Genomic DNA, 18,299 nt, shown 5'->3' on the forward strand with positions numbered 1-18,299 from the left:
GGAAATACACATTTTAATAGCTTCAAGAAAAGCATTATTATTATGTTGACATTATGCCAGTACGCCATTCATTTACTGGTATTATTCTCGCAATTCCATGCCTTTCAGTTGTGATTTTATGAAGGTATTTTCTCTCCTGTCTGTCATGTTCTTGGAACTCAATAACCCCTAGATTTCATTAGCTCCTCTCTCGGTGTGATGTATTTACTCTGGTGACATCAATGTTTGTCTGCCCATGAAAGGCAAACAATGGTATTCTTGAGGGGGAGCGTTTGAAAGGTAGGTTCTAGTTGAGTGGGGGTGACAACTGACTTTGAGTTTGTGGGCTTTGCTTTCATAAGGGTTGCAAATGTCCCATACAGTACCAATTTATGATTTGTAGTTTGCTATGTTTTTATCTTTTATCATGAAAATCTTTAGTGTTCTGGATGTACATTTTCAAAGTGTGTGTGTACGTGTTTAACTATTCTTGTGGGGACCAGAAGTTCCAAACAAAAATTTGACCAACTGGGGACATTTTGTTCATCCCCACAAGATCAAATGCTATTTCTTGGGGGTTTAGTGTTAAGGTTAGAATTAGGTTTAGGGTTAGGAACTAGGGTTAGGTTTAGAGTTAAGGTTAGGTTTTTGGGTTAAGGTTAAGTTTAGGTTAAGAGTACGGGTTAGGGATAGAGTTAGGTTTAGGTTTAGGGGTTAGGGAAAATAGGATTTTGAATGGGACTGAATTGTGTGTCCCCACAAGGTTAGTTATACAAGACTGTGTGTGTGTGTGTGTGTGTGTGTGTGTGTGTGTGTGTGTGTGTGTGTGTGTGTGTGTGTGTGTGTGTGTGTGTGTGTGTGTGTGTGTATACACATATTTGTTTTTTGTATACTATGTGTTGTGGCATAGCCCATAAAGAGGACTCTGAAGGGAATCAATGTTCCATTCCACAATAGAGATACTCAATCTAAGGGCTGTTGCATAATCATTATGAAGCCTTATCAGCTTCATATTGTAGCCTACACTGTGTGAAGCATAGCTAAACAGAGTCAATCTCTGGTTTCTTCTTCCTACACCTGAGGAGGTTAAGGGTCACATGACAAGCATTAAGTTAAGACACAACCACAGTTTATTATTCGAAGATGTTATCACTTGCACAGACGAAGGAAGCGTCAGAGATACCTGTTGAAAAGTTATCAGCGAATCAGAAATTAATTTTTAAAAGTACTTAACACTTAACCGGCCCCTACCAACCCCATGGACTATAGCCAGTATTGTAGAATGAATGCATTTTAGCTTGCATACATTAACATAAACTTTACATGGACATTCGAATCTGAGCTTCAGCATTGTGCGACATATACAAACTAACTGGATCAGCTGGCAGTTGATAGGAGGATTTTCAAAAGAACATAAGCAAACGCTAAGCACACTAGGGGTAACTCATTTGCGCACCACTTTCATTCATGTGTACATTTTCAAAAGTATGCACCTAGTGCCCCAATCTGCTCTAGATGAAATGAAAGATGATGTCCTTAGAATAAAACATGCAAATCAAACATGACCTTCAGTTTTCAGTTTTGGTGGTGGAAATCCTACATTGTAGTCTGCCCTATACATCAGTAGTCTACATCAATTTGTCCTTGGATACATCACATTCTCTCAACTGCCATTGGTTGGCCATTGACTGCAACTCTCATTTGAATAAGCCATGTTCCCTGCGCGCAGCACCATCGAGAACGGCCACCCACAATGATGGCCACCCATTTAAAAAATATGGAGGTGTACATACGCCAATTCCAGTACCTGTGCCTTTTTTGTGCTCCTTTGAAAATCACCCTGCATGTTCAATGATTGGCTCAATACAATAAGGTTCACCAATTTTATATTTCTTCTTCTTCCCATTTTCTTCCCATTTTCGGAAATTCTTGATATTGATGATACTCTGTTACAGTTATGATGCACAATGCATTCTGTGGGGAAAAAAACTATTTCCCTAAGAAAAACTATCACTTTACAAATAATGTTTAGGCAAAATTAACCATTGTAATCCACTATAAGCAGAACAATGTTAGAGAATAAAAAGACATCCTGATGTCCAATGTGGTGATAGTCATGTCTGGGCTTTTCAAAATAAAGGTCCCCTCTACTGAGCAATCATTTAGTAGTGTTCACTCTTCTCTTCTCATCCAGATGTCCTTTGTTACCCTGTGTTTGTAAGTCTTCCAGAATATTCATAGTATAGTCTCCAATAGAGGGAGTCTCTATTTACAAAAAGGGTCGCTGCAATGTTCTTGAGTCCATGATGGTATTCCACAGGTAAAGACCCAGTAACATTTATTGATCCACCTGTAACACAAACACATTTCCATGAACATCAGGCCATCCAGATTTCATCTCACAATGAATACAGTATGTGCAACACAACCAACGTCACTGTTTCACCACCCGGTTGTTGAGTTATAAAAGGATTCTAAAGAGTGTCTTTGAAGTGTAGACATAAAGGTTAATGAACAGATTAATTAAAAATCCATTGTTCTACATTCAGTCCCTAGTGACTACAGAGTCAGTTTCTATCTTGTACTTTTCCCAGAAGAATTTGAGGTTATTTGGTGCAAAGTAATCACAAGTCTATCACAAGGCCTTTTGCATCTAAAGTTTACGGTTCATCTGCCCGCATTATGAAATGACCTTTTTTGAAAAGTTTACAATTCTTAATCTCATGACCTAAGCTTGTATGAATTAGGTGGTTGGTTTTCTTTGCTAGTTTTAATGAGAAAAGGCAATAAAGTGAGCAAAGAAAAGCTATCAGGAGATATTAGCGTCTCCGCTCACAGTGGTCAACAAACAAAGCAAACTCATTAGCGTTCGCAGCCACTGAAATTACCTCTGTCACACTGACTGCACAAGTCACACATGATTTTGTCCACTTCTTTTTCCAGATAGGGGCAAAACAATAATGATAAGCATAATACTAAATCAAGATTTGAAAGGCACAAGTGATTTCCCCTGGATAAGAATGTGCTTTTCCAACTAAATGCCTTTCCCATCCGTGCTGGGAAATGATTTGTAGTGGTAGGCTACACTCAGTGGGAGGAAATTCCTTGAAGAAAATTTAAACAGAGAATATGTTTTGCCGTTTAGGCCAAGTTGCTGTTAAAAATTTTCCTGTTCCACCTTCCATATCACATTCTGGCCTATCCTGACAGGGATGGTGTTTTATCTTGATAAAGGACTTGTGTGGATAGAATTTGCCTTACCGTACAGACTGAGGTTTTCTGCCTCCCCTAGTTTAATGCTGTCAGATACTCTCAGCACTTCGGACCGTTCACAAGATTAAATTGCCCGTCATGAAGCTCCGGCTCTGACTGACAGCTACTCGGCTCAGGCAAAAGTACATTCCGGAAAGGGCTTAAGAAACGTGCCTTCCGAGGAACACCCATAACACCTTCATAACGACGTTCCACTATCGATTCCAGCAGACTGTCTACCGACTAGGCCAGTCTGACAGCTGAGGGAAGCTGCCACGGGAGTTGTCAAGCTACATTTTTACTGCTGAACTTTGCAAAGAAAACAGGCACCTTTGACAGACTAATCAGCTATTTGACTGTGGACAGGCCCATTTTTCATATGTCATAATACACTGTATTCTCTGTCTCTGAATAAATTATCTTAAAATATAGTGATAAAAAAATTCAATGATAACCCCCAGGCATCGCCTAACTTCATATTAAAAAATCTCTCATAATCATATCAAACACACTCTCAGTAAATTCCACAGATATTTAGGTGAGCACTATGCCACTTTGCATATGTGTAAGGAGAGAGTGTCTTCTTGTCGTTCACATTGCAATAAATTCTCCCCCTCAACGAGCCATTTACATTTCCGAAGCTGTCACTGTGATTAATGTGGTACTAATTTGAGAATAATTCCATGCTACAAAGACAAAGAGAAGGCGCAGGCTTTTGTCAGCAGAGAAAGGAGCCTACACGAGACAGATCTAACGGCATCTCAGTGGAGTTGTCGCAGAAGGGGAAAATTAATGCATCGACTGAGATCATCATCACCAACAGAAGACAGGAGGAATTAAATAGGAATGTGGCACCTTCTGACGGTTTTTCAGGCTGCTTTTAAAACATTTAACTCATAATCTCTTTCTGAATCATATTCAATCACATACATTGTGTTAAACCTAAGGCTGAGTGAAAACAATGAACGAAACAGGCCTATAGCTGCATGGGTCAGAGGGTGACTCATGAAATCCGTAACAGAAAGATACCCAACCTGGCTCGGCTCATTATTCACTGTACGATTATCATTTTCCAATCTATAATGGCTAAATGGGTTATTTGGACATGTTATGCTAGATAATCATTCTCCTGTTCATTCTCCTGCATTCTCAATAGGTTTTGCCCGTGGCAGGGAAGCACATTAGCGGGTAGATGGAAATATGCTTTCATTTTAATGTAAGGCAATTTTATTGAGATGGCATAATCACATTATGGGGAAGCAATGTATTTTCCATCTTCCAAAAGATGTTGAAGTATCTTGGATGGCAGGTAAAGCAATTAGAACACTCTCTCCAGCTGTTTTGTTGAATTTATCCATTTAAACCATCAATTATCCATGTATAGTCATTACTTGCATCCTAATAAGTACAATTAAGGAGCATGGTGTAAATCTTATTTCCTCATTAAGCAAATGTTCAAACTAATAGAAATGGTTTGTTTGCTGTTTCTCACTTGACACAGTAGGATTGCGATAATGTTTAAACTGTAATATTCAATATTTGCATGAAATGCTATAGTCTGAATTCAGAAAACAATGAACATTAACACTGATACTGGTCTAATTCAATCAAATTCATCTAACAAGATTGCATCACCTTGATTCGGTTCCGTGGCATCAAGGGTTACCAGAGCTGATCCCTGTCCGATGAGATCTTTCCGGCGTTCCGTGTTAACAAAGACAGGGGGAAAAGAAGAAGTGAAGAGATGAGTTTTACATTTCAAACCAGGCGAAATTAACACGTGCGTGAGGTTATTATGGTTGATCAATCTATCAATACTGCTGCAGCAATACCGGCCACCAAAAAAAAATACATTACATTTTGAGGACCCGACTAATCCCTGGATCGATAATTACAGGCTCCAGACAGGTGTGGTGTGGCCAGTTTAAATAATTAAGTACATGGAAGGAGGCAGAACTCAAGTCTAGGGGTCGTCATAACCCAGGGAAGGATATGGGCATCGGGTTACCGCGTTAAAAGCAAGTAATTGGAGTGAGTAATTTGCACGTTTCGGTCCTCAAAATGGCTCTGATAGTGCTAAGGAGACATGTTGGCCCCTCAGATATAGGCCCCCGGGGTCCCAGTAGTGACTGCAAACATTAGACAGTTTTAGCAATGGCACGGCAGAGTGCTGTAATTTCAGACTAAACAGTTTGAACTTGACCAATGATACAAGTAGGCAAGGTCAATAGGTTGAGAAACATATAGGTGTCTTCTTAAACTGAAGTTGACTGTACTTGGTTACTATGAGGACTACTATGACCGCTACCATGTTGGTACTCTGTACAGCTGAAATTAAATAGCTTGTTGCCACTGTCTAAAGTGCAATGTGTTGATTACGATGACCCTTACCTTGGTAGTCTTTATCTTGTTCCCCGTGGCGCAGCTCCATCCCTTTAGATCTGGGAGGACTTTACACTCCTCCCCATCCAGACATGGATGCATCTGACACCACCACTTCTGCTCCACTATAGAAGCTAGGGGAGAACAGAGGTATCGTTATAATGAGCAGCTTTGAGAGATACTAGGGAGACATACAGGAACAGACATGTTCCTTGTTTTACAAAACACTAGGGCTGGGAATTGCCAGGGACCTCACGATACAATATTACCACGACACTTAGGTGCCAATACGATATGCATTGCGATTCTCACGATTCTATATGTACTGCGATTTGATGTTTCCAACTTATTGCTCACTATATGTCTGCTGCAGAGAGAGACATGAGAGAGCCTGAGAAAATGAGTTTTGATTAGTCAGGGAAATAAAAGTGCTGAAAACATGTTGGCTCACAATTTAAACATAAGATGGAGAACAAGCTATAGGATGAAAAATAGCGGTGTTTTGGTGCAGGTACAGCCGACTAGCGCTACCTAACGCTTACGCTACCTACCTATTTCTTTTACAAATCAATACTTGGAGTCAAATATTGATACAATATTGGCAAAAAATAATATGGTGAAACGTAACGGTATCGATTTTTCTCCCCCCATCACCACAAAATGCCATGAAGTAGTTGTATTGTATTTAATGAGAGCCAAACCATCATGCACAGAGACTTATTTGTATCCCACAGGCATGATTATAACAGCAATTGTGTGTAAAGCACCTAGAAGTGACAGTAATTGTACAACGTTGGCTGTATCATACGGTTTGATGTCCGACCAAACTGTTGGAACAGAATACATTTCAAACACTTAACAATGCTTTGAGGAGGTGATCAGGCTCAAACTGAGATGAGAGCTCAGGTAATCCCTGGACGTATAAAAAAGAATAATTAAAAGGTTAAGTGCTGTTCATTTTTCAGAGATCACCCGTGGAGCACTTTAAACTGGGCGCCATTGGCACAGCGCTTTAATTTGCTGAGAATGTCAATACTCAAATGTCATCGAATAGGTCAAACACATCTGGTGCCAGACTTTAGGTGTGAACTGCTTTTCAAGCCCAAATTGAGGCAGCTCTTTCTGCCTGGTTGGTGGTCTGACTGCCACATTAGTGTGGGTAAGTGATGTTCTGGGACTGACATGGCATAGATGTAAGTCAACTTCAAGGGCCTTTTTCGAAAATGTGAGGGTTTCAAATCGTCCCCTTCCCTTAGAAAGCATAATGATTGCTGTGCTCTTTCTATTGATTTCAAAGCAGAAATGAGTGTTCCCTTCCCACTTCCCGTAGACCTAGTAGCATAATAAGGACTTTATGTGACAATGATACATTAGTCTTAACATTCTGATATACAGCACTGTTAATCACCTACATTCACTGTGCAATACAAGGGAACAGGTTTGGAGCCTTGCAAATTAATCTGTGAGCTTTTGAATATGATACCAGGTGCACAAGGAATGCAGCAAATATAATATAAGCTAAGCAAAACTGGGAGGGTTGTGAATTCACGGTTCTGTGGTCAAAACTTCAGCCTTGTGGAATTATAAAGCGGTTTTGAGGATATGTAAAGCTGAGTTGACTTTGCAGTGAGGCCTGTTGAAGTGTAGCTAAACCTTGAATGTGGAAATCAGAGTGGCTGTATGATATAACGTAATGAAAGGAAACATGACGCAGCAGTTGTCAGCTTTATGCTTCAGAAGAAGCACATTTACCATGAGGGCTCCCGAGTGGCGCAACGGTCTGAGGCACTGCATCTCAGGGCTAGAGGCGTCACTACAGACCCTGGTTAGATTCCAGGCTATCACCAGGCTATCACAACCGGCCGTGATTGGGAGTTCCATAGGGCGGTGCACAATTGGCCCAGCGTCGTCCAGGTTAGGGTTTGGCTGGGGTAGGCCGTCATTGTAAATAAGAATTTGTTCTTAACTGACTTGCCTAGTTAAATTAAAAAATAAAGATATGTAAATCAAGTACATGTCTTTCTACTGGCAACTTTGAAGCACTCAAATCTACAGTTCACATGCAAACATACACTGATTTCATCATTGATACAGCATTAGACCTATAAAATGGTGGTATTGACATTCTTATCCTGTACATTGAAAACCTCTTACGAATCCAGAAAACAGTTAAGAGAATAGAAGAGATTTAAGGAAGACATTTGTTTTGGAAACTTCGCTCACCACATATGAATCAAATGTATATCTAATTTCAGACTTATTTCACGGAAACACATTCCCTGCTTGCCACACATGAGATTCACTCCAAAACAAGGAGCAGTCACTTATACCCCTGATCTGTCAGAAATTTGAGGATTAAGTCGTACGGTATCAACGGGAGGTGAATCCGGCTTCAAATCAAATCAAATTGTATTAGTCACATGCGCCGAATACAACAGGTATTACCTTACAGTGAAATGTTTACTTACGAGCCCCTAAACAACAATGCAGTTTTAAAAAATACGGATAAGAATAAGAAATAAAAGTAACAAGTAATTAAAGAGCAGCAGTAAAATAACAATAGCGAGACTATATACAGGGGGGTACCAGTACAGAGTCAATGTGCGGGGGCACCGGTTAGTTGAGGTAATATGTACATGTAGGTAGAGTTATTAAAGTGACTATGCATAGATGATAACAACAGAGAGTAGCAGCGGTGTAAAAGGGGGGGGGGGCAATGTGAATAGTCTGGGTAGCCATTTGACTAGATGTTCAGGAGTCTTATGGCTTGGGGGTAGAAGCTTTTTAGAAGCTTCTTGGACCTAGACTTGGCACTCCGGTAACTCTGCTGTGCGGTAGCGGGCTTGGGCCCAACGTTGCACTGAAGGTGTAAAATTGGGTTCTGGTGGGAAAAGACAACACATTTCTGGGTGCCTGAAGATAACACTCATTGAAACGGCGCTGAGATTCACAACATCTACTTTCACGTCCTATAGGTACAGTGCCTTCAGAAAGTATTCACACCAGTAGAGGCTGCTGAGGGGAGAACAGCTCATAATAATTTACATTTTACATTTTAGTCATTTAGCAGACGCTCTTATCCAGAGCGACTTACAGTAGAGTGCATACATTTTATTACATTTTTACATACTGAGACAAGGATATCCCTACCGGCCAAACCCTCCCTAACCCGGACGACGCTATGCCAATTGTGCGTCGCCCCACGGACCTCCCGGTTGCGGCCGGCTGCGACAGAGCCTGGGCGCGAACCCAGAGACTCTGGTGGCGCAGCTAGCACTGCGATGCAGTGCCCTAGACCACTGCGCCACCCGGGAGGCTAATGGCCGGAATGGAGAAAATGGAATGGCACCAAACACCTGGAGACCATGTGTATTGATGCATTCTGCTCCAGTCATTACCACGAGCCCATTCTCTCCAATTAAGGTGCCACCAACCTCCTGCGATTCACACCCCTTGAGTCAATACATGTTAGAATCACCTTTGGCAGCGATTACAGCTGTAAGTCTTTCTCGGTAAGTCTCTAAGAGCTTTCCACACCTGGATTGTACAGTATTTGCACGTTATTCTTGTTGATCTTTGCTAGACAGACATTTTCAAGTCTTGACATAGATTTTCAAACCAATTTAAGTCAAAACTGTAACTAGCCAACTCAGGAAAATTCAATGTCATCTTGGTACGCAACTCCAATGTATATTTGGCCTTGTGTTTTAGGTTATTGTCCTGCTGAAAGTTGAATTTGTCTCACAGTGTCTGTTGGAAAGCAGACTGAACCAGGATTTCCTCTAGGATTTTGCTTGTGGTTAGCTCTATTCCGTTTCTTTTAATCATTAAAAAAACTCCCTAGTCCTTGCTGATGACAAGCATACCCGTAACATGACGAAGACACCACCATGCTTGAAAAATGGTACTCAATGATGTGTTGTGTTGGATTTGCCCCAAACATAACACTTTGTAATCAGGACATAAAATGTATTTCTTTGCCACATTTTTAGCAGTATTACTTTCTGTGTAGGCCTTCATTCTTTTCACTCTGTCAATTAGGTTAGTATTGTGGAGTAACTACAATGTCGTTGACCCATCCTCACTTTTCTCCTATAACAGCCATTCAACTCTAACTGTTTTAAAGTCAACATTGGCTTGGTGAAATCCCTGAGTGGTTTCCTTCCTCTCTGGCAACTGAGTTAAGAAGGATGCCTGTATCTTTGTAGTGACTGAGTGTATTGATACATCCAAAGTGTAATTAATAACTTAATAACTTCACAATGCTCAAAGGGATATTCAATGTCTGCTTTTTTAAATGTATACCCATCTGCCAACAGGTGCACTTCTTTGCGAGGCATTGGAAAACATCCCTGGTCTTTGTGGTTGAATCTGTGTTTGAAATCCACTGCTCGACTGAGGGACCTTACAGAGATGAGGTAGTCATTCAAAGATCATGTTAAACACTATTATTGCACAAAGTCTCTGCAACTTATTATGTTACTTGTTAAGTACATCTTTTACTCCTGAACGTATTTAGGCTTGCCATAACAAAGGGGTTGAATACCTATTGACTGAAGACATTTCTGCTTTTCATGTTTTATTAATTTGATTTTTTTTTTTTAAACATAATTCCGCTTTGACATTATGGGGTATTTTCTGTAGGCCAGTGACAAAAATGTTCTAACTTTAATTCATTTTAAATACGGGCTGTAACACAACAAAATGTGGAAAAAGTCAAGGGGTATGAATCCTTTCTGAAGGCAGTGTATTTGGCATGTTCAGCTCATTCTAATAGGACCACATGGTTCTACAGCACTATAGGGAGTGAGGGGAGGAGTACAATTCAGCAAGGCCATTACTGTAAAAGGCAGAGACACTACTGAGTTGTAAAGCACCAGACTCCACTAAATGTAAGGAATTTTAGGTTGAAAAACAGGAGACCAAACTAATTTCCCATGAGGATACGACTATGGCACAGGAGCACTTCTGGTAAACACTTTTTAACACATTTCATTACAGTTTAACACTTGTAAAGTGCATTGTAAAGTTTAAGTATAAAACAAAGTATAAATTAAGCCTCTGTGGATGGCTATGACTAAGCACCTTGTGGTCTGAAGCGTTACAAAATTAACAACAATTCTTAAGAGCAGTTTCACTAAGGAAGACGGTGCGAGCTCACAATATAAAGATTGAATGATGATCTCAGCCTAACCTCCTCCTATTAGTACGAGTGGAACAGACCATCAGCAAAAAATGACACATCGATAGCACATTAAATATTCAGCTGGAACGTACCATCTACACAGGACGGGGCAGCTCTGGTCGTCCCAGCCACTTGTCCAGGGAAGCAGGAGCATTTAACCGTTTGGGAGCGTTCTTCTATTTTATTCTTGTTGCAGCATCGATGCAAAGCCACAACCTCGCAAGTGCCGGTTCTGACTTGATGCACTGTAGAAAACATAGAACAGATTGAAATCAGAATTAGCCACTTGATAAGTCAGTAAATGCTTGTCAGAACTAAAATAATGCAACAGTACTTCCACATAGCCTAAAACTCAGGCTCTTGTCAAAGTGCAGCACAAAAAAGAGCCACAACGCAAATACTATTGTATTACTTATGCTGTGTGACTGCAAAAAAAGTTAGAATCAAGCGTTCATTTTTAACAGGCAATAGAGTAGGCCTACTATATGTCCATTGTAGAGTTAACTTTGTATTAGGTTGGCTAACAGCCTGTTCACATAATCAGAACACTGGAGGCAGGTAGCCTAGTGGTTAGAGCGTTGGACGTGTAACCGAAAGGTTGCAAGATCGAATCCCTTAACTGACAAGGTAAAAATCTGTCGTTCTGCCCCTGAACAAGGCAGTTAACCCACTGCTCCTAGGCTGTCATTGAAAATAAGAATTTGTGACTTGCCTAGTTAAATAAATAAAATATACCTGTTAAGGGAGGCTCCCAAATACATATGCGGTATCCAAACCCTGAAGGTACAGAATAACTACAATTAAGCTTTAAAATAGTTTTTAACTGCAAGTATCAGCCGAGGAATTAGTAGGCTATTCAAAAAACATTTGAAAAATACCTATCTTAGGAGTTACTGTATTTTGAGCCAATTTACAGCTCAGGCTACATTGTCTGAATTATTTAGAGACTGTGCTGCTTCCTGCTCTTTTAATTACATGTGACATTTTCACAAGGAGTCCGTCCTTCTGCAGAGGCAGTTATTGCTCATTTGGTAAACAACAAATGAAAAGTGCTGTGGAACCTTCCCACTGATTGCTTTACTTTATACCAGTGAAGCCAGCCAAGCTTATTTAATTAAATTGCTTTTGCATGCCTTGTTATGTTATTTTCTTTTTTTCAATTAGGCAGAAATGTCGTAGGAGGAGGTAGGGTATTGAGTTGACTGTATTGCAGCTGCATCAACACCTAAAGTAACATCCTCAACACCACCATCACTGGGACACAATGTGGAAGAGTCACACCTCAATCAATAACATTTGAATGTTTCCAATAGCTTCGATCAAACTGAATGCAGTGGTTGATGAACTCACAGTAGCAGATAAGAGTATTATTGCTCAGGTGAGATTCCTCACACTAACTGTTAGGAGTTCAAGCAGATGAGTAGTCGTGCCATGTTATAGAGAGGTGTTAGGTATCGGCCTATAGATTAAAAGACAAGCAGGAAGTGAAAAGGAGGGAGGCGGAGCTCTTTTTTGATAATACACAAGTTTTGATAGCGCTTCTGCTATCGCCGTCCCCCCTGTCCCTGCTCATACATCAAAATAACTGAGGAGCAATCGCTTGAACGTAGCGGGAGTTTGACTCACACACTAGTCGTATCAAAAAAGATATGAATGACAAATACGTTTCTGACGGCGTTGCTTAGATCTATGTAAAAGTAGCGCCACGCTTCACACAGAGAGGAAGAGTTTTTTTGAGTAGATTTGGAGCTCTAGCCGTATGACCACTGTGCTGTCCTGCTATGAAACAGAGGTTTTTTATGTACTTGGGAATGAGTCTTTTCCCAGAGTGCCAGAGAGGCGCCTTTCCCTGCTGGGCCGGTGCATGGGAAAGGAGTGAGTGGCTTTATATACTTGTGAAAAGAATATTCCAAGGTGATGAAGAACTGGTGACCCATGTAATTGCTATGCACTGACTACAAATTGATTCTCTGGGTCTGTGTTACGAAAGTGGAACCAACACTACAGTTCATGATTATATTCACTTTTTATTTTTTATATAGCCATTATTTCTCTCTGTTTGAGAGGCTTTTGCCCAGGCCGGTCTCAGATGTACAGTACAGAATGTCTCGATTTTTTTTAACCTTCAAATCAATTCTGAATATGCAATTTTAGCAATAGTGCAAGTGAAGACAACCAGCGGCACAAATAGCTTTTCAAATCATTGATCCTTATGGTGTTCTGCATCTGACGTCCGTAAAGCTTGGGCCATAGATAGAAACGTTTCTTATCGTTTTGATCATGTAAATTGGTCGTGAACACATAAGATACATTTTATTGCAGGGCTCCACTGAAGCGGACAGTCTGTGTAGTGAAATCCTCAAGGCACACTACAAATCAGATTAAGAAGTGAAATCAAATGTATTTTCCGAGGGCAATGCAATTGCTGATCTATTCCTCACCAAGAAGAATTGATTATGCTGTTTCAGAAAAAGAATAAGACTCCCAAATGGTTGGCAACTGTGCTCTTGAGGAAAAGAACAATGTTTATTTTTTTGGCAATCCATTTGAACTGTTACCAGCCAACTGATTTCCCAACAAACACTGGAAATCGACAAAGAAGATAAAATGCACTTACAGACATAATAGGATACTCGTTCTGGGTTGCCCATAATTCAAATAGAATTGCTCCCGTATAATGGGGGGATAAGGGCATTCTCATCATGTTTTTAAGTAGGCTGAATAGGTCGTAAACCTTTGGAGTGAGACCGTGCTTCATTGTACATTTTATTGCAATGCACTAATGGTCTATGACAGTAATTGGACAAACTAAAGCTATATGTTTAGTCTCAGTGCTAATTGTATATGTCCAGTGTTTTCCCATTGGATCAATACTTGGAATATTAGGAAAAATATAGATGATCAGAAACATTCCTCCACTGACTTTACAAGGACAGTGGGTCATTGTAGTGATAAGGATTGTAAAGGTCCTTGGACATCTTATTCCAAGGATGTGTATCCGGTAGGAGTGCCCATAGGGTCAAGTGCTCTTGTTGTGCCTCTCCAGTATTGCACCTTGACCGTGTAAACAACTCAACACAATGGCAAATACAAGGTGAACCAGAGAGAGCAACTCGGAAGGCAAGGCAGATCACTCTTCCTGCACATCTCAGCAAATTAAAGCCGACACGTCAAAGCGCAAAGAGGGAAGAGTGTTTTGAAGATATACAAATTTATGCAGCTTTTTGCTGACAGAAGCCACTAATATAAAAAAAGTATTGCGAGCACTCAAATAGGACACAAAGTGCATTAGAAAATCAATTTCTTTGCTTGCCGAAACCAACAATATTTACTTAGGGTGGTTCTTTTTTTCAATGGTATAATTTATTTTTTCTTGTGTTCTCTGGGAATATTTTTTTTTCTTCGACTTTGAACGTGTTCTGGATTGATTTCATCCCTGGAATGATAACAGGTTTACAGCAACAGAAATAACACCCGAGGGAAATTAGAGGGCTGCTGAAGCTATCAGATAGAAATTGAACGTGTGCGAGATTATTCTGATCCAATTCCTGCAGAAATGATGAGCGCCTTGAGTAAGGATCGCTGCCAATCAAAAGCCACATGCTGGAGGCCCATGCCCTACTTTAATTGGTCGACAGACAGAAGAAAGCTAAATATTTTCTGTCATGTCCACGAATGGCCATCCTGCATGTCTACGGAATCACCATGCCAATTACCTGCAACAGTGGATTGTCAGTGAGGCTCTCAGTGTTGAAACCAATGAGGTTAAAACATTCGCGTTGCCCCACACTTGTAATGTTACTGAGATGCCATAATTGATCTCACTGGGTTCTATTGATGTTCTAGTGGTGTTTCAGCGTGTCAACAGTCTTAACAAGACAAGGGAACTTTGAATTGCATCTCTTTCACACATTTAATCCCTATCACACAATCCTTTTCGATGGAACATCAGGTGCATTTAATCATCTATGAGCTAAGATAAAACATCTAGGCATACTATAGGCTATAAAAAGTTATTATAATGTGAAGGCTCAGAGATCAGACATCATCTAAACTAGCAAGATGAATGTAGTTGCATCCCCTTTTGCCCTCACAACAGCCTAAATTCGTTGAGGCATGGACTCTGCAAGGTGTCGAAAGCATTCCATCGGTCCGACTGGCACCTACTACAGTACCATACCCCGTTCAAAGGCACTTAAATATTCTGTCTTGCCCATTCACCCTCTAAATGGCACACATAAACAATTCATGTCTCAATTGTCCCAAGGCATAAAAATCCTTCTTTAACCTGTCTTCTCCCCTTCATCTACACTGATTGAAGTGGAATTAACAAGTGACATCAATAAGGGATCATAGCTTTCACCTGGATTCACCTGGTCAGTCTGTTCATAATGTTTTGTACACTCAGTACATATACAGTAGGCATCTGCCAAAATGAGCGTAAAAAAATGCAACGAGCATGCTCCACTTTGTCCATGACAGCCAACAGACGCTCATCAGAACACGCCCCTTCTTACAGGTGTACCGTACTGTCCTTACCTCTGTAACCTTCTGTTGGTCTAGCCATCTCCAGCAGAGTCACCATGCAGACCATTAGAAGTAGAACCCCTTTACTTCCTTGCTGTGTGTGTCTCTCACTCATCCTGCGAGAGAAAAACAGAGAGGGTGAAGAGAGATGCACGGCTACACTTAGTTTGTTTTAACAATGGTTATACACTTATACACCAGCATCTCATTGTCTACTACAGCATCTCGCACGTTAGGCATTTAGGTCATCCAAAACATGGCCGTTGCATCTCAGTGGTCTTATGAGACTTCCTCTCTCCACATAGCTGTTATTCATCAACGTTGATCTGTAACAACTGGACAGGTGAAAGAAAATCATCCCGTTGGTTTCTGCCATATTACTTCCACCAATCGTGTCTATTTGGATCAGTGCGAAAAGAGGAAGACATTTGACTAGTGAGGTCCCATGGTTCACATTCATTCTGCTCCTGCCTTTTCAAATCCACTTCCAAGAAAGGCACAACAAGCGTCCATCTCGTAGTGTCTTCTCCAGTGTTGTAGGAGATGTGCTTTAAATTGCATCAGGCATCAGGCCAACCTCTGCTGACCGGAAGCCTACACACTAGCCAACTACTCATCTCCACCTTCTCCTTCATTATCCCCCTCTCTATCTTTTTCTGCCCATCCCCTCATCTCCAGTTTCATTCACTTGCTTTACCGTCTCTACCATATTTCCTAATTAACTCTCTCTCTCTCTATGACGGAGCCAAAGGGCTATTCAGAGCAGGTGAGGCCCTCTGCCACCCCCACACAGGCCCTCACCATTTCAGCAGGGCAGTAGGGCAGAGGCCCGTGGGCTGTGGCTCCACACAGGGAGGAGACGAGAGAAGATCCTGGGTTCTTCTACTCAGAATTAATCCATTCCTTCTGCCTTACCCTGGGCCTTGCACTCTTTTCTCCCTAATGAAGTGTGGTTGAGATTGGGACGGAATACATAAACCATTTGGCATTGCTTGCTATCCTTGACAGGAAATGATCAAATTTCAAACACAAGACACAAGTGGTGCAGTAATTACTGGAAGAGGCGAGGTATCAGATGCCATGAGGCAGAGACAGTTACATGCTTCGTCTACCCCTTTTATTTCACCATCCCCTGTCTTTCTCCACCTCGATCATTGACATATAGATTGCGTATCTCTCACAGGGATTATCAGATTATTCATGTAGTTCATTTTATTTTTGCAATCATGAAACGGGAGCTGGCCTTTGAGTGCGGAAATAGTGATTAAAAGATGGCCGATCAATAAAACAGATAAAAGACAGACCATTCTAATATAGCACTGAGCTGCCATTGTGGCCTTGCACAGGATTACATTTTTCAATGCAAGATTTGTCAAATGTACTGTTCATTCCACGTCTCCCATAATAAGTGGATGTTACTATGACGCTGCATAACTGCCAGTATATCAGCCATGCACAGCACAAACACATTATTAGCCTCTTTCTAGTCAACAACCTCATTTTTCTCCTTGTTCACTGACTGTTCAAAGTTATTATGATAATCATGAGGGATCAGTGAAAGTGTTGATTTAGCAAACTATTCATCCCCTTCCTAAATCTTCACTCCTCCCTGAACACTCACATATACCACTACCTCACATGAGGGGTTTCTCTGAGAAAGCACAAGTCTGTGAAGTAAAGAACCATTTTGTGCATTATTAGTATTCTTGCAAAGCCGTTTGATTGCAAGGGAAACTATGAAAGGGTGCAGATAATAACAGTCCCACTTCAAGCACTGGGATTTGAGTTACCTCCATGTTCCACATCGCCACTGTGTGAAATTACTATTTTTAATTGTACTGTAGTTTTAGACAGAAAGGAGGAGACTCACACTTATTTTCGAGTTAAGATAGTGTCAAAGTGCAAGCGTCAAGTTCTAATTTGTGTGTTTTATTCAAATACAACGTCATGTTTAATGCATGGTTTTGTCACAGAATAGACCCAGAGGAAATATGCATAATGTATGCCGCTGATTGCTGCAGGCACATAACACGAATATCACACAAAAGTTTAGAGGAGAGCAAAAACAAACCAAACAGGAATAAACCACAGAGAAATGTACTGTATAATTAAAATATGGTTTGTGAGGATGAGTTTCTTCTTCTTTTGCCTCTACTCTATGGATGTGTGCTGATATTAACGATACAATACCTCTATTAAAATTGTTCATTTGAAGAACATAGTATTGTTCACTTGTGCCACCTCAGTGGTTTGCCTTAATTGATATCTGTGTTCAAATTCATTTGGAATGGGACTTTTCTCCCTTTATATCGCTGTAGCAGTAAGGTCTGTTGTTCGATGTATGGCCTATGGAGTGTAGATTTGATTTTCTTTCAAGAGTACAAAGTGCATTCGTTTCAAATTGAATGAAGCAAGAAACATTTTTCCTTTTCTGTTCGTATGCCCCTTCCTATTCTATTGACTTCTTCTCTCTCTGAAACAAATTGAATAGTTACAGACCAATGAGCAGGCTTTCAAAAGACTCAACTTGACCTTGCAGAGGGTAGCGGTTGCATTGGCTATGGAAGGACCATTTCAAAAATAGTTTTCCGGCACAGAAAAAACGTGCATACACAGCTGATCTATATGTAAAATTAGCTGAAGTGAGCGCAATGAAAAATAAGGGAATTGACTGTATTTTAATTTCATTCAATTATAATATAAAAGGTATAAAAGGCTATATTATGTTGCATTAATAAGATGTAAATACGTGTTATTACCTTTTTAATGTAATAATATCTATATTTAGCAGGTTTTCATAAAGTCAGGTGTTGGATGTTAAATGCTGTTACTGTTTAATGACCAGCAATAACACTTGTCTTCATTGAGCGCCAACAATTACTAATGGAAATATGACAGAATTATGTTATTATGCTGTTTTTGCACATATTCATGTTAATTACTATATTCTTGATAAATATCTGAAACTGTGTCA

The 18,299-nt window shown here is 40.4% G+C and overlaps 1 protein-coding gene across 1 annotated transcript; it reads right to left on the reverse strand.

Annotated features, from left to right (window-relative positions):
• Positions 1-1,050: 1,050 nt before the first annotated feature.
• LOC120049093 (chemokine-like protein TAFA-2) lies at positions 1,051-15,440 on the reverse strand. The gene is made up of 4 exons (XM_038995335.1): positions 15,338-15,440; positions 10,891-11,043; positions 5,623-5,747; positions 1,051-1,056 (listed from the first exon to the last, which is right to left on the reverse strand). The coding sequence occupies exons 1-4, from the start codon at positions 15,438-15,440 to the stop codon at positions 1,051-1,053; spliced, it is 387 nt and encodes a 128-aa protein (XP_038851263.1).
• Positions 15,441-18,299: the final 2,859 nt, after the last annotated feature.

The sequence above is a fragment of the Salvelinus namaycush genome, chromosome 6 (genome assembly GCF_016432855.1).
Source record: "Salvelinus namaycush isolate Seneca chromosome 6, SaNama_1.0, whole genome shotgun sequence".
Classification (NCBI taxonomy): Eukaryota; Metazoa; Chordata; class Actinopteri; order Salmoniformes; family Salmonidae; genus Salvelinus; species Salvelinus namaycush.